Consider the following 20,403-nt stretch of genomic DNA (forward strand, 5'->3'; position numbering starts at 1 on the left):
CTAAACCCAAACTGCGAAGGGTCCAAGGAGTTATTAGCCGAGATGAAATTGCTAAGTTGGCTATTCATTTCTTTCTCCAGTAGTTTAGCTAGTAATGGGAGTCTGGAAATTGGACGATAATTATTTAGGTCCTTAGGGTCCAAGGATTGCTTCTTCAATAAAGGCAGCACGGAGGCCTTTTTCCAATTTCTAGGAAAGATTCCAATCCGTAAAACTGCGTGAAGTAGAGGGGTCAGTACTGCTCCAATAATTTCCGGGATTTGCTTAACGATTCCCGCGGGACATGGATCACTGGGAGCACCAGATTTTATGGTGTGCAACAGTTTGATCAAATCAGCATTCTCAATAGGGGTAAAATGATCCAATGAACCTCCGGTAGCGATTAGGCCACCTGAAGCCATTGGATTGGAATCAGTCTGTTTACCGTTGATCCGACCGACCAGTAAAGTAAAGATGGTTTCAATTTTAGTTTAAAAAAAATCCGCCATTTTATTGCAAAATTCTACATCACCCTGTTTTTAGGGGTAATGGGTTTAGCTAGTTTGCAAATCTTTTTAAACAGTTCTTTAGAATTGGATTCAGCCATAGTTCTTTGTAGGGAGAAGTATTCCTTTTTAGATTCAAAAGAGCTAGCTTGTAGTTAGAAATACAAGTTTTATACTTTTCCTTCTTGCCTTCGGTGTAAGATTTCCGCCAATCCCTCTCTGTATATTTACAGACCAGGGTACATGTGATAGTGAGTGTTTTAGAGCTTCAGAAATTCAGTGAGAGGTTCCATTAACAAGTTGAATAAGGTGGGTGAGAGTGGATCATTGCGGAACTCCAATCGTGCCCAGTGTGGTATCATATGCGGAGGGAATGGTTGACTTCGAGACTTTGTGATCTATTGTGCAGGAACGAGGCAAATCAGTTTAAGATAGGACCGGAGAGCCCCATTCTCTTCTCTACAAGATCAATCATAGTCATGTTTGACCGAATCAAAAGCAGAGGCATGCGGACAAGAATCGGTGTACTAGCAATGGACTCATTAATTGCAACTTTGTTATATAATAACCTACAGACACGAAATGGCGATATACTTGGTAGTTTGTGTTCGAAAAACCATTGTTTTTGTTTTTTAAGTACAGTTTTTTTTATGGTGAAGAATCTTTCCTTCTTCCCTCAAACAAATTCATAACATTTCCCCTGCCAGCACTGGTGTCCTAAAGCTCTCAGGGGAAGACCAGTGAGAAATTGGAGCAGACAGGAGCAGATAAGGGTTCTACACCAGAAAAAAACCTCTTGGAGTATATTTAATTTCCTGGACAGCAAAATGACAAAAGAGGGGACTCTTACATGAGAGCTAAAAGAATATCAGATCTGAACAAGTCTTATGGCGGTCTTGAAAAGAAGGTAAAAACAAACTTACAGGAGTGATAAAACATAATAAAGCAAGGAGCTATAAACAGTTCCAATATGAGGAGGAGCCAATCATAACAGAGGGGAAGAAGCATACTGGCTGGCAGACCAGCACACAATTCGCCATGATGCATTGTGGTAAATGCGGTGCATTACTATGTTACTACATTCACTTTAGTTAAAAGTCTTTAGTATTCACCACTGTTGCTGCAGCCAGTGGTGTGTATATCTAGACAGGTGTTTCAGAATATTTGCCATTTTCAGTAGAGTATAAAAACTTTCGTTCGGGGGTGCTGGTAATGCTGCTTAGTCTTCTCAGTTTTCAGACCACTCCCAGATCGCATAAACATCCCAGAGCTCAACAAGGGGAACTCACTGATTGCCATACCAGCCAACAATTCGCCTAGACGTGTTGTGGTGTCGGCACCCCTACATTTAAAGTGTTATTCTCTTCTGAAGAAGGATAAACTGCATTCTAGTAATTCCATAAACAGTGTCAAGGCTAACCAGAAATACATGAGGGGATCACTTGCTTTACCCATTCCCCCCAAGTTGCCCTAGGTTAGGGCAGAGTAACTCATCCTGTTCGGTTTTTCCTTTGCATTCTGGTTACCTTCTCTATTCTAAATGTAGGTCTGTAAAGTAACTGAATGAACAGAACACATTAGGGCCGGATGATATGCTTATCCCTGAAAGAGGTAATCTGGACATTAAGATTTTACATTCACATCTGGTTCTTCATCTACCATTAATATCCCCAGATTTACCCACAACACTAATTTGCATTTCATTTCCAATCTAGTTTATCAATCTTATTTCTAACAGTATCACTTACCTTCCTTTCCAGGTGGGGGACGCCTTTCCACGCGCGGCCTGCATTATCTTAGATCTAGAAAATGTCTTCGACACAGTAACCTGGCCTTACCTCTTTGCTGTTCTCCATCGAACGGGCATAGGCCCCACTCCACTGCAATACACTCGGCTGCTCTACACTAACCTAACGTCCCAGATCAGACTCGGCAAATACATCTCAACCCCGCTGCGAGTCGACCGGGGCAGAAGACAGGGCTGCCCCCTTTCGCCGCTGATCTTCGCCTTGGCTGTAGAGCCGTTGGCGAGTCGTCTGCGCCTGGAAGGTGCAGTGTGGGGCATCCCCCTAGCAGATACGGTCCACTGTGTCTCTATGTACGCGGACGATCTATTATATGTCCGGGACATCACCGAGGACCTAACCCCCATTTGGGCGATCCTCTCAGAGTTCACAGAAGCATCGGGCCTCCAAGTGAACTGGGAGAAATCAGTGGTGTATACCCTACACCATTCCATGGACTCTCTGGAAGTCCGGATTGGTACGCAGATCCTCCCCTGGGCCACGGGCGCCCCTCGTTATCTAGGGGTCCGCCTATATCGCTCACCCTCCGACCTTTACGAGGGCAACCATCGTAGAGTCCTAGGCAGTGTCCGCGCCTTGGTGGGATTCTGGAAAAACCTCCCACTGGCCCCTATCGGCCGAGTGGCACGTGCTAAAATGGTCATCGTCCCCCGACTGTTATACTACTTTACCAACCTTCGGGTTGTCCCTCCCAGAAGTTTCTTCCGGGAGCTCGACACGCTGCTGCGCACACTCGTGTGGGGAAACGGCCGCCAAAGAATATCCCTCGCCAAACTTAAACTACCCACCACACAAGGGGGCCTGGTGCCCCCGCCTTAGAGTTGTACTTCTTAGCGGCGCAACTTCAGTGGCTGTCCTACTGGACTGCCGGCAGGCACTCCGGGGAAACCCATACTGTACATGGCCCGATTTCCACCCCCGAACTCCGGCGCCTACTGCTCCCCGGCACTAGGCCCCGCCGGACATATCCCTTACAGGTGTCCGTGGCCCGCCAGTGCATGTTGCGTATACACCGCATGGCACCGGGAACTCCTTGCTACTCTCCGCGACTACCACTGGCGAGCTGGCCCCGAAGGGACTCATAATTCACCAGCGCCATGGTACATGCGTGGACGGACTCTGAGATCACAGAGGCGGAGACATTGTTTGCGGAGGGCCAACTACGCCCGTATGTCCAACTCAGAGGACCACGTCCTCCCGCCAGGACAATTTCTGACGCATTGTCAGCTCATTGACTGCTTCCGCACGCACAGCGACCTCACTGCCGGCGAGCCCGCGACTCACCGGGTCATTCACACCATACTCCACATGGGTTGCGGCAGACATCTAGTCACCTGGCTTTATAAGTCGATCAGGGAACTCACACACACACCCTTATTCACTCTGAGGGCCACCTGGGAGGACAAAATAGGACGTCCCTTATACGACAAGGAATGGGATAGGGCACTAGAATTCCCTAAGAGGGCACTAGAATTCCCTAAGAAAGTCTCACGAAAGGCTAGGTTAAAAAATATACAATTCTATATCCTACACCGGGCCTATCAATCCCCAGCACGTCTGCAGCGTTTCTTTCCAGATACAGTTCTTCTGCCCCCGCTGTCAATCACCTGACGTGCATTTTTTGCACATGTTCTGAAGCTGCCCAACACTTCAGGCCTACTGGTCGGCAGTTCTAGACTCTATTTCCACCCTCACCGGCCTCGCAGACCTACGTTCCTGGGAGGCAGTTGCGATAGGAACCTTCCGTAGGCCAAAGACACATAAGGTGCAGGTCAGATATGCTGCACTATCCCTGCTTTTAGCCAAGAGGAACATAACCATGCACTGGCGGACATCTACCGGACCCTCCTTCGAGGCATGGGTGGGTGCGGTGAAAAAATGGGCAATGGCGGAGGAGGACGCACTGCGGGGTGAGGAGGCAAGGGGCCAGCGCAAGCATCCCATATCCTTGGACTGGGCCACGTTGTCCCACCAATTCAATCTAGCCCACTAACGTGACACCCCGAACACCTTGCAACGCGCTGTGGCGTCCCAGACAGCACCACTGCCTCGTTAGCGTGCATAGGGCATAGGGCATCGTCCCCTCCTACCTTCATCACACCTGGCCGCCACCCCCGCTGCTCGCCCCACATCTCCCCTCCCTCCATCACCTTCCTCATGGATGCGCCCTGTACAATCTGCGTAATTCTGCCCTCCCCAGTCCCAGTCTTCGCCCCCCCTGATCCCCTCTCCCCCCCGGTTCTTCTTCCCCCCTTGGGGTGATCCCCCCCCCCCTCTCCCCGCACTTCACAGCTCACGCTCTCCATCTCCTTCTACCCACGAGGGGTTCCTAGTTCCCCCCACCCCCCTCTTTCTCCCAGTGTTTCCCCTTCTCACACTGCATCAGTCACTAGCGTCCTCATGCCCCCAATCCGTAGATCCATAGATCAATGTCTACACCCCATAGGCATGACTGCAATGTTTTATCACCTTTAACTGCTGATGATGTATTGTGACTGTTTTTTCATATGGTATAAAAGTCAATAAAAAATGATTTAAAAAAAAATCACTTGCGTTCCTTTCTCCTTCGAGCAACTCACTAGCTCTGGTCTTAACCTCACCCATCTATAACATCCTTACACATCCATTACATCTTTATTCAATTTCAGAGTCAAACTTGCATATCTTCTGCTCTTTCCCATATTACAGTCTATTATTCTCACTCTTCCTCCTATAAGATTGTTCTCCTCGGCCATTCCTTCATCATTCGTTTCTATGGATCATGCAACAGACAACTTACCTGTAACGGAAACGTGATCCAAGGCGTATGAATCCTGGACCACTCATACTTTTTTGCACTGGCCCACGGAGCCTGAAGAAAGCATGATGTTCAACAGCACATTTCCACAAGTGCTTGCAGGCTTTAGGGTGCTCCATCCTGAAGACAAAAGTGTGCTCCTGTTCCTTACCCTGAAACAGACAACAGAATGAAATGCAAGAATTAGAAAGGTTACCAAAAGGTCAGTAAATGATTAAGATGTATATTTACTTCAAAGAAAACATCAATGTATGTATACCTTTTTATATTTAAAAATTTGACACAGCTAAAGAGAACATTTACATAGAAAGAAGAAATGTTACAGAGAAACAAGGACATTGGGAAAGTGTGGAGCGGCTAGAGACGAAGTGCTGCCGGTTTCTTTGCAAAAGAAATTGATAGCAACTGGGGGGCAGCAGGGTTACATTGCGAGGTGGAATAATATGGCGGTCTGACAAGGTTTGAGAAAGCAGGCACACAGCGAGGCTCCAGAGCACCTACACCTTGCCGATGTAAGGCAAAGGCAAAAAAAGAAACGGCAACAAGGGACAATGAGACCTCGAAGCAAATACACTGCGCAAAAGAGAACTGCCAAAACTGTCAAAACAAAACTTACAGAAATCATGGCGGCAAGCTGAAGAACTAAGTGAATGCAGGCAGCTGTGGTGGTCGGGTGGCTGTTGTGCGCCTGTTAATCGGACGCTGCTCGGTGGTCCACTTGCTGAGACTGCCCTTGAGATTACCCTCTGCTCAGCACTCTGTTTCAAGGGGGCGCATGGCTCCACTGAAGACAGCGCCAAGAGGCAAACTGGTAGGACGGATACTGGTGAGCACAACTAGCGCGATAGGCGCTGTGGGGGGATGATGAGATGGAGGAGGCGCTGGCAGCTCAGAGAGGGAATACTATTAAAGGCCTTTCAAAAGTAGGTAAGCAGCTGCTGCGACTTCTACAATCAGGAAAGGCAGCGTATTTGTTTGCTGCAGGTGAAATCTCTGGACAGACTGCTGGCAACAAAATAGCAGAATCGATCTAAAAGCAACCTCCATGCAACAAAGAAGTCATAATAATGCTCCTTGGAGCTTAGACACTCGCAGCCTTGTGCAAAATTATCTTTTTGAACAGCCTGAGAGGACTTCGTGTTTTGATAATGCTACAACGTATCCAAGGGATCTCAAAGTTTTCTCATTTTCATCAGAGTCATTGGGGGTTCAGACAGAGGCTAATTTCATGGAAGGTGGGGAAGGTAGCAGTGTGCAAACTTAAACTATAGAATGTGGAGGTACATTTAGTACACACAGGAGAGAAAGCATAACATACAGTGACCTGACTAGCTTAAGACAGAATCAGGGAGATTCTTGATTGTGCCACTGTCACAACCCCCGCCATAATCCCTCCGAGAGTGAATCCTGATATGGATAACAATATACAATCCATACTTCAGATATTGGCTGGAGATGGGTGAAATCATCTCAGAAGTACAAGGCTCCCAACAGGAATCTGGTAAACCTGAATCTCTGGAAAACAGGAGGGATTTTCCGGCACCTATGAGTGCTGGTGTGAGTATGCCCATTGAGAATAAGTCACATAATGTAACCTTTAGTAAAAAGAAAAACGTAAAGCCTAAAATAATGAGAGGCGGGAAGAAAATCTCAATAGGCATGATAACCAACAATGTACTGTCCCCCCACGTGCTAGAGATACTTTAGGTGGCTGTCCCCTGCGTTGGTGGGTTCAAGCGAAGGGAGGGGTCAAGACAATAATATCACAGCTATCAAGTACTAGCCCAATAGACTGCGGTGGCATAAAAGCTATGGAAAACTGCGGGGGTTATTCTAGAGCCAGAACTAGTGACACCTACCGACCAGCCACCTACTTTGCACTCTATTGGTTTGTCATCGACATCTAGCCCTTCTAGAGTACTGCAGCAGACTGTGAGGGAGTATCAATCTGAGAATATTCAAGATTACGATGAACCATCGCTCTTTGATTCTTCGGGCCCTAAATGATCAGAGATCTGAACCGCAGGAACATTATGCACAGGCCAGGGCTGATAACTACAGCATTCAGCAGTCACTAAAGGAGGTGACACTTAAGGTCGGGACACTCATTAATGATATTGTGGAACTACAGCAGAGGGTTGCAAACACTGAGGAGACCACTACTCAAAAAGTCAGTTCGCTGCAGATGCATGATGTCCAGATCTCAGCTATGCAGCTTAAGATAGAGGATCTTGAAAATCGTCAGCGGCGACATAATCGAAGACTGTTTGGAGTCCCGGAAGGGAAGGAGGGATCAGATCCCAGAGCATTTGTAGTCCAGCTTTTCAGAAGGCCTTTCCCGACTTGGGGGATTGGGACTGGGACTGTCAGCTGCATAGGGTTCAGAGACTCCCACAGGTACAATACAAATAGGGGTGGAGGCCATTTTTGATAATTTAGGCAAACTTTTTAATTCGGCACGCTGTATCTATGAAGACTCGTCCTAGCTTCCCTGTGACAGTTGACTCTCACTATCTTTCTGCGGTCAGACCTTTGTAAAGTGACAAAGGATAGACGCTGGAAATTACGTCAATTGATTGATCCATTAACCCCTTTGCTGCGTTTGTCTGCCAACAGCCATCGCAAGCACTACCGTTGGCCGCCGCGGCCCGGCCCACTCCGTTAAACCGCCGTACCGTGGCGGAATTGCCACTGCGGTTCAAAGCTACTGGTGCACAAGTAGTTTTACAGAAGCCAACATGACTCAAAGTTTTGCGGGGTGGTCAATCGTATTTTTCTTAACTGAGCATGAGACGAAAGAAGCTATAGGCAGATGGCAAACAGGGCTGTCGCACAAAACTTAAAATTTAAGAGTGCTTTGATTCAGGTTTTTTAGCTGAATAAAGTTTTTTTTAAAAGGGGGGAGATGGTCTGATTTTTTTCGGGCTTTTTTTTGTTTTTGATATTTGAATGTAACTGTCTTGTCTCTCGTCTTTTCTCCTTCCTCAAAATGACAAATGGGTAATGGGTGTGGGCTCAGCTTGAGAGCCACTGTGGTGGTTCTGTACCCAAGTAGCTGCCAAATCAGCGGCAGCTGGTAAAAGGGGATGATTCCTCCTCTACGATACAGTGAGGAGGGCGGGGTGGGTGAAGGGGGAGTGGGGTGGATTATTGATGGGCAGAAAAAAGTCAACATGGGGTACACACAGGAAATTAAGAAATAGGTTTGTAAATAGAGCATATGAATACAGAAGAAGTACAAAAATAAAGACACGCTCTGGGAAGTGTAGCAATATGATGGGAGGGAACAATTTTTGTTATGGATTAGGTTAAGTGTCTCGCTTGGAACGTGGCAAGTCTCAACAGCAGAACTAAGCGCAACTTGTATGGGAAAACGTAAACATATATAGTCCCCAGATTAGTCTGGTAACAGAGACGCATCTCTCATATAAAGAACGCAATCTTCTTAAACACTTGGGGTATAAAACAATAGTGTGTATGGCACAAAGTACTTCAACAAGGGGCACTGCCATATTAAAGAATAAATGATTTACATGTACGATACATAAGACATTGGCCGATCAGAGAAGTAGATGGGCAATTGCACAACTAGAAATTAGAGGCAAGAAATATGTTTTTTGTTCGCTATATGGCCCAAATATTGACGATCCTACTGTTTTCGATGTATTGAATATCAAAATGTTAAATTGGGAGGGGGAGCGTTTAATCACGGAGGATTTTAATTGTGTTATGGATTATAATATAGACTTAACTAGACGCGGAGCTACTCATAGAAGGTGGAAGACTTGGGCAGCAATCTTAGAATTGGGGCGGCTGCAGTCTATTAGAGCTGCATGGAGAAACTTCAATCCAACTGTCCCAGGCTTTACGTACTACTCTGCCCCACATACGCCTTATTCTAGAATAGATATGGCATGGGCGTCAGAACAAATAATATCAGATATGGAAGTATGCCAACGGGTTACTTCCGACCACAATCCCATACTACTATCGTTTAGGGCCACAGTCGAATCTAAGATACCTAGACCCTTCTCTTTTCCCAGATATCTATTTTCGGACAGTGTGTGTTTGGCTAATATTAGAAAACAGCTTGAATGATTTTTTAAAGAGAATATGGGGTCAGCCTCCCTGCTTACGGTTTGACATACTATGAAGGCAGTAAGAGGGGCAACCCAACAATATGTATTGCAGCAGAATAAAGAGCGTAAGGCTGCAAGCAAGGCGGTCATTCATGCAGTACGAAATGCTGAAGAACAACACGAGGAAGTAGTCTTGCGGGGTACTATCGATCAGGAACAGCTGCTTCTTTAATAGATGTCAGATTAGCTACAAAGAAGACATTTAGGGAGAAAATTGGGCTGAGATATATTAAATATCGTTTTACGCAATATGAATATGGCTAACAAATAGGAAGGGTTCTGGCGTATAAGGTTGCAGAGGATAGAGCTGAAACTCAAAGAACTCTAAAAGGGGCAAATGGTACTCTGCATTCACATCCACAGGCGATTTTAGAGCTATTTTTCAAATATTATCCAAAGCTATATACATGAAGTATTGAACCAGAAGAGGACGATATACAACGGTATCTTCAGGGCAGTCATCTCCCAGCCATGAGTGAAGAGACATTGGCTTTATTGGAGAATGATATCTCGAGGGAAGAAATAGGTTTGGCAATATCTACTCTGCCATCTGGGAAGGCGGCTGTTTTATAAGTTTTTTAAAGATATTTTGATTTCACAGGTTAGTTTGGTTATACAATGTATAGGCTCAAGTGGATAGATACCAGAGTCTTGGAATATGACGCAGATAGTCTTTTCTTTTTTTTAAAGGGACTAGTGCGGCGATTACCAGCTAATCTGGCTTATAAATTTTAATGCCGACATTTTGGCGATACGTCTTGCTCCAATCATGCCCGGGTTAGTATCTGTCCATCAACATGACTTTATTCAAGGTAGGGATACTACAGCTAATGTTAATATGGCAGCGGGGGCTTTTGATATGGCTGGGAAGATGTCAATCCCTCTTGGCATGGTTCTTTTGAATGCCGAAAAGGCTTTCGACAGGGTGGGATTTTCTGCGCGCTACACTCGCTACATTTGGCGTTAGGGGACAATTTAAGCAATGGATACAAGCTTTATATAATAAACCCCAAGCTAAATTATTATAGTCAGGTTTACATTCATTAACATTTCCAATCTTATGGGTAGTAGGCAGGGTTGCCCCCCGCACCTTTGCGGTTTGCTCTATATATCGAGCCATTTATACGTGTTCAGCAATCTAACTCACAAATCACTCCCTTAGCCTCAGGCGCAACTCAGCTTATGGTTACTGCTTATGCAGATGACATTGTGGGTTTTTACAACTGAACCAGCTAGGGCGATAAATGTCATTTAGGACGAAGCAACCAAGTTTGGCTTAATTTCAGGGTATAAATTAAATGTTAAAAAAACACAAGTACTTCTCAATTTTAAACCCGAAAAATCAATTCCTGGTGTTTGCTCCGTAGCTACTTAATTAGAGGTTAGGCTCTCTGCACAGATAGATCAGATATTCACCCTAAATTACGAATCATTATTGAAAGATACAGTTAAATAGTTAAAGAACTGGCATAAACTCCCTATAGGCATTATAGGACGATCTAATATCATTAAAATTAAGATACTACCCAAATTCTTATTTATTTTGGTTTATCCCCTTCCAGGTTCCTAATTTTTTCTTTGAGATTAGAGGACGTGCTATCAGTTTTATTTGGAAATACAGAAAAGCTGGATGACCTATTGATCTGCTAAAGCTTCCATATAATCAGGGAGGGTGTGATTTTCCTGACTTTAACATGTATTTTTGGGCAGCTTTTGTTGGGCGTTTTAGCAACCTTTTAAACCCTGTTCAAAAAAAAAATATATCAATTTATATTGGGAGAGGATAGCAGTATGTACTTATACAGAATCAGAGATTATATATATATATATATATATATATATATATATATATATATATATATATATATATATATATATATATATATATTATATATATAGCGTGCTATATCTTCTAGATATACTTTATCATTTTACTATGATAAGCTTCCCCTAAGGGGTAATCCGATATTCCCTGAGGTGTTTCAAGATGTTGTCCGCAAACGATGGGCTCCTTATGGGATCTCACATCTCGGGCATCTTTATGATTATAATGGCTTTGTTTCTTTTGAGAGTCTGCAGATCCAGTATAAATTAACTGATTATATGTCTTTCAAATATCACCAGATTAGGATCACCTTGTAAGACATCTAGCCCTGACAAAAATATCTAGCTCCGAGATCTGGGACAGCTTACAAGGGAAGAACACAAAATCTTTGATAAGCCATATGTATAAGTGTTTTAACAACTAGCGACAAAGTGATTGTGAAAGACTTGCGGAGCATTGAAGTAAGGTTCTGGGGACGGGGGATCACACCTATCACTATGGGACGAGCACTACGTACTATAGATGAATTTGCATAATCTGTTAGTCTGCGGCTACAGCAATTCCGTACCATAGGCTTACTCTGTACTATACACCAGAAAAAATTGCTAAATGGACTTCACTGGCTCTTGGTAGCGATCAGACGAAATGTCACAGATGTGGTCTGAATACGGCTAGCATAATGCCTATGTTTGCAACATGCTCGGAACTAGAGACATTTTGGCAAAAGATAGGCCAAGTATTCTCTTAGAAATTGGGGACTGACTCACCTCTTTCGGTTACAGAAATTATGATGGGTTATAAGGAAGAGAATCATAGACTTGCGTGGCCATCTTCAATATTATTATTATTCCCCGCTAGGCTGGTAATTGCCCGGGATTGGATTTCTCCCTCTTGCTCTTTCCTGTTGGATTGCACACACAGCCAGGCTGTAATGGTTTTAAGTTTTGGAGGGCAGAGGAGAGTACTGTGTGCCACTCCCAAAAAGGAATGAACAAGAGAGCGATTGGCTAACGACAGCTAACAAAATAAGAAATGTAAAGAAATAAAGAGCAGTGGACCCCTTAGAAAATCCCAGTTAGGAAAAGCAGTCCAATGTAAAATGGGAAATAAAGAGGTATGGCAAGAAGGGCAAGGCAGGGAAAGAGGTAAGCAGAAATGAGAATGTGGGAGCACCAGGAGACTTCTGGGAGACACGTTACTTTTCACAATCAAAGTGGTCTGCACAAAAAGTGAATGATGATGAATAAAAGTAGAAAAATGAAAGGATTTCTTTTTTTTAATTTTTAAAGGCAAAGGAGAGGAGTTTCATCCACACCTAAAAGCAAAAGTGTGTAGGAATGAGAAGTATGGGGAGGGAATGGAGTAAGGAGAAAAAACATTGTAGGTCAGGCCTTGCCAGGCTAGCATGGAGGTTCATCCTTTTGGGGGTCTGGCAAAGCTCCCTTTCTAGAACCTTGTTTTTCAGATGGAGGCTGAGAGATGAACCATGAGTTTATGCCCTGTGCAGAGTAACCAGCAGTGTGCATGCTGATACGACAGATCTAGAGTCTAATCAAAGAAGGTCTGACAAATGTGAAGAGCAGCAATCCCACTCCATCCTCCTGTGATCCATGATGACTACTACTGAAGCATAGGTGACCCCAGCATATGCCATCTAGAGGAGAGGGCCTCTACTTTGGATCCTGGGCAGGACAACAGTAGGGTGTTTGGGGCGATTTATCAATGCTAACTACAACCAATCTGAATACTTTGTGTCAGAATTGGTGACTTGAGTTGGTACCTCCTCTGTCAGCCTAGAGGGGCAACGGACACAGCCAGGAGTCCTATCTCTTTGGGATTGAGAAATTATTGGAATCAAGCAATTTCTTTAATTCCCCTACTTGATGACCGCTGCAGTACCATAAGAATAGCAGTGACCAAGGAGGGCACCGATTTGACGTGGAGGATTGCAACAAACACAGCGCTGGTGGGATGTCTCTGAGGATTTACCATGCCTCCTAAGGAAAACAGAAAGCAGGCAGGAGACAGATTTTACTTTGATCTTAAAGTCCATCTTCACCCGAGCGCAGTGGAGTTTCTCAGAAAAGAACTCCAGAAGAAAATTTGGCTGTACCCAAAAGTAAGTTCTGAACCTGGATGCCCTTGTGACAGATGGAGAACCAGGTCAAAACTTTGAGGACACAGTGAGTGCCTACAAGGCTTAGATGAACTGTGCTATTCTCTCAGAATTATGGTCGGAGGATGAAGTGGTACTGCTGACAACAATAACAGAGTAAAAATAGTTAGAGTTTTGGGTCTCCCGCTCCCATGTAAGGGTGCCCTTATGATTCACCTTTTGGAGGGCAAGGTCTTGGTAGGTGATAAAGAGCCCTGCCTTTCATAGTATGCATGGTCACCAGGATTACGATGAAGGCCATGAACTAAGGTCAATCTAGTATATGGAATGTGCTGGTTGAAATGGGAGACCGAACCCAAAGGAAAAGATAGCAACAAGGGCCACAGCAGCAAAGAGATTTCAAATTCAAAATATTTATCATTCAGAACCTGAGTACACAAGACTCAATAGAAAATAAATACAAGCTGTAAGAGATAAGCACATAAATGAGAGGCTTTGCTCTGATCCCATTGGGTCTACGGGTGATATCAGAGATCAGATTTTTTTTTTTCCTTTAAGGAACCCATATGTTCCTGGAAAGTAGCAATGGCTGAGTTACTATTGAGCTAATTTTAAATGATGGGAGATGGTTGAGCCTATATGTGGGCTGGAGCACTGTGGGTTTGTTTTGTGTGGCGAACAATGAGCGTCTACAGTCAACTGCCAGTACACTTACACTTTGTGCATTATGCCAAACATCTAATTAAATTATTTTGAAGAAAAAAAAAGATTATAAGGTAAGAGTAAAAGAGTTTGCATCCCATCCCTTGAAAAGGCAATTTTAATCAAAAAGTGAATCACATCCCAGTGGCAGGATGTATTTTAAGTGAAGGAGGTTGGTGGAGGTAAAAAAACATCTATGCAAGCCTAGTACAAGAACCAACAGATTCAAATATTAATGATAACTGGAACGGATTATCTAAAGGAAGTATCATTTGTGGGTGCAGTCTACCCATGTAGCCTTTCCTACTAAAGTTACTTTGAACCCTTACGGTGTTAGCATATGCCTTTGTTATACTTTAAGTCATCTTTGCCAATTGAATTTACTAAATCATGTATAACAGTATGGGTGATTTCACTACATTGTACATGCAGAAACATTTACACAGATTAAAGGATGAAAGGGTTTTTCCAGTCTTCTAAAGGATGGGTGAGGCTAGTGACGTTCAGCTGCTGGTGAGAGAAAGGAGTGGACTGAGGTAGAAAGTGAAGAAATACATGTTCAACCATTTAGTTCATGAAAATATTCCTACGGTAACTTGCAAATGTTATAGCATATGGTTCCAAAGACCAAAGCAACTGCTCAAATATAGAAGTCAGGAGTAGCAAGATTTGTGTGAATGGTGCAAAAGATTTGCTGGAAGGGAAAATACTTGTAGCAAGTTGTTTGCAGATTGGAGGCAACTGGATACGTTTTCCCACTATCAATGGGATTATGGGTAATGCACACACTTTTGAAGAGTACCAGAAGCAGTTTGAAAGTCAGTGGAAATAATGTAGCATTGTTGATATTGTAGGCCAGATATAATTCCAACAACCACCGTTCAGACTACTACATTTAATCTCGTATGGCCCCTCCCCCTGACTAGCGGATACCAGTGAGCTAGTACAGAATGAAGACCAAATGTGATTTGTGCAAGTTTGTGGAAAACGCAAGTTGGCTAATACAGCCAAAATAAAACAGCTGCAAACAATCAAGATGGCAGTATCAGTACTATGCTGGAAGACAACAGTTAAACAACTCTGCTGGTATGAGCTGTACATGCACAATTATCTTTTATGGCTATGCCACACTGCAAGGATTTCAGTAGATAAAAAATGTTGCAAAGTGAACAGTAATTACAAAAAGAAGTAGAAAAAATAATTCACAGCACGATAGAAATCTCCATGTCAAACAGCTGCAAAAAACAATCTTCAAAACTCAACCCGTTTCCAGAAAAGGGTGCTACCCACCTGTTCATCGTCCTCCACTACGACTAGTGTCAGTTTGCTCTTTCTGAAGTCCAGGCGTGTTATTTTTGGCCTTAATAAGGAAAAAAAAACATTGTTGACATACAAATCAGCCATATGAGAGAAACATAATGTAAGAATTTGAGCTAAACACAATCATGTAGGAGAAAAGACCCACAATCACACCGAAAGTCCAGGGGTACATAAAACACATCTCAAGCACAGATGTTCATTCACAAGAAAATCTATTTTTTTTAAAGTACTTACATTTCGCACTATTAATAATTTACACTTCTAACACTGAGAACTAGGTTGTCTCAACCTTATCTTGTTTGCTATCACACCTTTTCTATACTTATTAGTGCATACTTCAGCAATGATAATTTATCATTTATTTGCAATTAAATAAGCTTCCATTGTTTGTCCTGGCATTTTACGGATTATTCTAGTGCAACACCGCAGATATCATATAGCCGGTGCACCGACCAAGAGAGGTACAGAACGGATAACTGTACTATGCAGAAAAAGAAAACCGGTCAACTTTGAGAATAAAGGAATATGCTACTTACCAGTATGCATCTGTTCTTGGCATGTAGGGCTGCTGACATTCATATCTTGCAGTACAAAAAGACAATTTGCTAGCCCTCCCACTTATTTCGTCTCGCTAAAAGCTCATGAGACTAACAAACAAAAGGCCGGGTCAGTTTGTTTGTATGGGTAATATTATTTAACCCTTTTATTCATATGTTTTTAATTGAAATGTATCAATTTCATGGGCAAGAAGAACACTTCATAACCATTTGCAGAACAATATTTACAAAAAAATACAAGAACATTTACACATATTTACACCAACTGGACATATATCACATATACTATACACGACAAACTTCTCATGTGAATGGTATTTCTTGACTCTATGAAAAAATAATTGATTTTTTGAGAGCTAGTCAGGCCACTGTTAACCAGAAAAAGGGTAAACAAGAGATGTCTACGGCAGTACTCAGAAGACAAATCAAATTATTTCAAACCAAAGAATGATTAAACCCAACACAAAAGGGGGGCACTGATTCTGGAATTTGTCTGCCGTTTTGCCGACGCGTTTCGAATCTGTAGTTAGTTACAGATTCTCCTCAGGGCTCTCTCAGTGTTATGATTCTTTATATCCGGAGCGGAGGGCTCTCGTGGATTAGATTGGGCACGTTGAACTGTGCATCGCAAATCAATGGGAGTGGAGTTTTAAATCTTTTATCGAGTCAGGCGTAGATTTCTACTTCAATTCCTCATTCGGCTCGTTCTACTTAGTTTGTGCGACCTAGAGTATCGGGTTTTGACACAAGGCGGCGGTCGCCATGCCGTGTGTTTGGTTTACTCGTTGGACCCGGTCTCTGTTTGTAGCGGGAATAGGTTTTCCCAGTCCTTTTCAGCAGCGCTGCTTACTCGCGCTTCCTCTCGCACAGGCGAACCAGGGACTGCTTACGTTGGAGACCATAGATATCATATAGCCGGTGCACCGACCAAGAGAGGTACAGAACGGATAACTGTACTATGCAGAAAAAGAAAACCGGTCAACTTTGAGAATAAAGGAATATGCTACTTACCAGTATGCATCTGTTCTTGGCATGTAGGGCTGCTGACATTCATATCTTGTGCACAGATCGCCGCCTAGTGTTGGGTCGGGATGATTGCACTTGTTGTCTTGGAAGAGTCTTCGAAGTATCACGAGATAGGTGACTCCTCCCCTTGGACTACAGTACGCATGGGCATCCTCAGATTGTTTTTCGCCACTGTGGCAGAGATGGAGATAGTAAAGTAAGAGATGTCCATGCCAGAAAGAATGCTGCAGCTGCTACGGGCACCGGGGAGGAGGGCGGGCGATATGAATGTCAGCAGCCCTACATGCCAAGAACAGATGCATACTGGTGAGTAGCATATTCCGTTCGAGGCATGTGGGCTGCTGAATTCATATCTTGTGCATAGACTGTATAGCAGTATCTCCTCTAGCGGTGGCTACCTGTGCCAGCTGCAGCAGTTTGAAAAAGAGTTTTGAGGACAGCCTGGCCTACAGCAGCTTGCTGTTTTGTTTGCACATCTACACAGTAGTGTTTAGTGAAGGTGTGTATGGTGGTCCATGTGGCTGCCTTACAGATATCTTCAAGAGGAATATTTCCTAGGAAAGCCATGGATGCCCCCATTTTCCTAGTGGAGTGTGCTCTTGGGGGGGGGGGGCGGTTAAAGTGCGTTTTGCCTTTTGATAGCATATCTGAATGCATTTAACTATCCATCTGGCTATTCCTGATTTTGAAATTGGATTCCCCTTGTGTTGTGGTGCAAAGGCAACAAACAGTTGCTTTGTTTTCCTAAAGGATTTAGTTCTGTCCACATAGTAAAGTAGAGCTCTCTTTACGTCTAGTGTGTGCAGGGCTCTCTCAGCTACTGACTGTGGATTTTGAAAGAATACTGGCAGTTCTATTGATTGGTTGATATGGAAATTGGATGCAACCTTAGGCATGAATTTAGGGTTTGTTCTAAGAACCACCCTGTTGGCATGTACCTGCATGAAAGGCTCTTGAATTGTAAGCGCTTGTAATTCACTCACTCTTCTGAGTGAGGTGATGGCTACCAAGAACGCAACTTTCCACGTTACGAATTGTAGTTCGCATGAAAGTAAAGGTTCGAAAGGAGGACGCATGAGTCTGGTAAGCACTATATTGAGATTCCAGACTGGGGAAGGGGGGTGCCTAGGAGGAATTACCCTTTTTAAACCCTCCATGAAGGCTTTGATTGCTGGTATTCCAAACAGTGAAAGGTGATGCCTGTTTTGAAGGTATGCTGCTATGGCAGCGAGGTGTAGCCGTATTGAAGAGTATGCTAAGTTACATCTTTGTAGGTGCAGCAGGTAACATATTATGTTTTGTATTGAAGCATCTAAGGGGTTGATTTGGTTATTGGTGCAGTAAATAACAAATCTTTTCCATTTAGCTGCATAGCACGCTCGTGTGGTTGGTCTTCTTGCCTCCCTAATGATATTCATGCAATCTGGGGGCAAGTTAAGGTATCCAAACTAAGACCTCAGGAGCCTGATCGTTAGGTTCATTTGATTGGGATCTGGGTGTCTGATTTCTCCATGGTTCTGAGTTAGAAGATGAGGTGCAGTCTTTGATGGGGAACTACTGAGAGTTCCAGTAACGTCGTGTACCATGGTTGGCTCGCCCATGTGGGAGCAACTAGGATTAGAGTGAGGGATTGTTGCCGCAGTTTGCGTGCCACCAGCGGGATCAGTGGTGCTGGGGGAAAAGCGTACGCAAATCTGCCTGACCAGTTCATCCATATCGCATTGCCCTGTGATAATGGATGTGGGAACCTGGCGGCAAAGTATTGGCATTTCGAGTTTTCTTTTGTGGCGAACAGGTCTATTTCTGGGTGACCCCACTCCTCGAAGAATGGCTGAAGGACCTGGGGGTGAATTTCCCATTCATGTAATTGCTGGCTGTGCCTGCTGAGCAGGTCAGCAATTTGATTGTCCTTCCCTGGAAAGTGTTCTGCTAGGGGAAAAATATTTTTGGGAATCACCCACTTCCAGATGCTTTGTGCCAGATGGGACAGCTGTGGAGAGTCCGTTCCTCCCTGTTTCTGGATATAGTACATCGCGGCCATGTTGTCCGTCCGGATCAACACCGTCTTGCTGTACAAGTATTTCTGAAATGCTTTTAGGGCTAGGAATATTGCTAGCAACTCTAGTTGGTTGATATGTAGCCTTTTCTGTTTGTTTGTCCAGAGCCCCTGTACTGTGTATTGAACGAGATGGGCTCCCCAGCCTGTCAGTGATGCGTCCGCTGTTAGTACTAGTTGTGGAACCGGCTCTTGGAACAGTCGCCCCTTGCTAAGGTTTTGTGGGGTCCACCACTGCAGAGAGTTGTAAGTGCGACTGTCTACCAACACTAGGTCTTTAAGTTGTCCATGAGCCTGGTTCCATTGCCGTGCCAGGCATTCCTGCAATGGGCGCATCTGAAGTCTGGCTTGGGGGACAATAAATATGCAGGAGGCCATCATGCCTATGAGTTGCATGAAGACTTGAGCTGGCAAAGAGTGTTTTGGCAGGAATTTGCGAATGAGTGTCTGCATACTCGCTATCCTTGCTGTGTTTGGATATGCCTTTGCCACTGAGGTGTTTATGGTGGCTCCCAGGTACTGCTGTATGTGGGACGGTTGCAGATGTGATTTTGTGTAGTTGATTGAGAATCCTAAGCTGTGTAGCAGCTGGATTGTCTGAGACATGTGTGCTGCACATTGTTGGTACGATTTTGCTTGTATTAGCCAATCGTCCAGGTAAGGGTACACATGGACGTGCTGCTTTCTCAGATGTGCTGCCAATGTCGCTAAGCATTTTGTAAACACTCTTGGAGCCGTGGTAACCCCGAAGGGCAAAACCTTGAATTGGTAGTGTTGACCTTCTATTGTGAATCTGAGGTACTTTCTGTGGGCTGGATGGATGGGTATGTGGAAATGCACATCTTTGAGGTCCAGTGTTGCTAGGAAATCCCCCTGTTGTAGCAACGGGAGCACTTGTTGTAATGTTATCATATGAAAGTGCACCGACAGTATGCATTGATTTAGGGGTCTGAGGTCCAATATTGGTGTGAGAGCCGTCCTTCTTAGGAATCAGGAAATATAGGGAGTATACTCCGGTCTCTTGCTGTTGGAAAGGGATTTGCTCTATGGCCCCCTTTTATAGCATGCAGTTCACCTCTTGTTGTAACAGGGTGATGTGTTCTCTGGACATTGGACGATGTCTGGGTGGTATGTTTGGTGGTGTAGAAGTCAGTTCTAGGCAGTAGCCAGACTGGATAATTTCTCTCACCCACCTGTCTGTGGTAATTGCGTTCCAGACAGGTAGTCTGCCTGTGACCGGTGTTAAGTGGTCTGGAGGTAGTGTAATTGAGTCACTGTTTTAAAGCAGTGGAGACTCTGGTGTTATTATTTGGAAAAAGGGGACCCCTATATAATATAGTAGCACTTGCTATACATAGGGAAGAAACAGAGTTAGGAAAGGTCTATAGCAAAGTGACAGACATTGATTAGATAATACAATTTACGATTTTTTGTAAATAAAAACCTAGAATGAAACAGTATATTAAGTCCACTTGTGTACAGAAACAATTGAGAAAAATAATTTCTGATAGAGCTTTATTGTTTATTGTTGTTGACTATTTTTCGTTTTCTACTGTTTTTTGTATATATAGTTTT

At 44.0% G+C, this 20,403-nt stretch overlaps 1 protein-coding gene across 1 annotated transcript in view; it reads right to left on the reverse strand.

Moving 5' to 3' along the window:
- EPB41L5 (erythrocyte membrane protein band 4.1 like 5) overlaps nt 1-20,403 on the reverse strand; it is a 1,452,967-nt gene that overhangs the window by 762,985 nt on the left and 669,579 nt on the right. Inside the window, exons 11-12 of the mRNA XM_086957110.1 lie at nt 15,160-15,229; nt 5,070-5,239 (exon numbers count right to left, since the gene is read on the reverse strand). Of these exons, the coding sequence (XP_086813236.1) occupies nt 5,070-5,239; nt 15,160-15,229 (240 nt within the window). The remainder of the gene's footprint in view (nt 1-5,069; nt 5,240-15,159; nt 15,230-20,403) is intronic.

Source organism: Lissotriton vulgaris, chromosome 2_1 (assembly GCF_964263255.1).
Source record: "Lissotriton vulgaris chromosome 2_1, aLisVul1.2, whole genome shotgun sequence".
Taxonomy (NCBI): Eukaryota; Metazoa; Chordata; class Amphibia; order Caudata; family Salamandridae; genus Lissotriton; species Lissotriton vulgaris.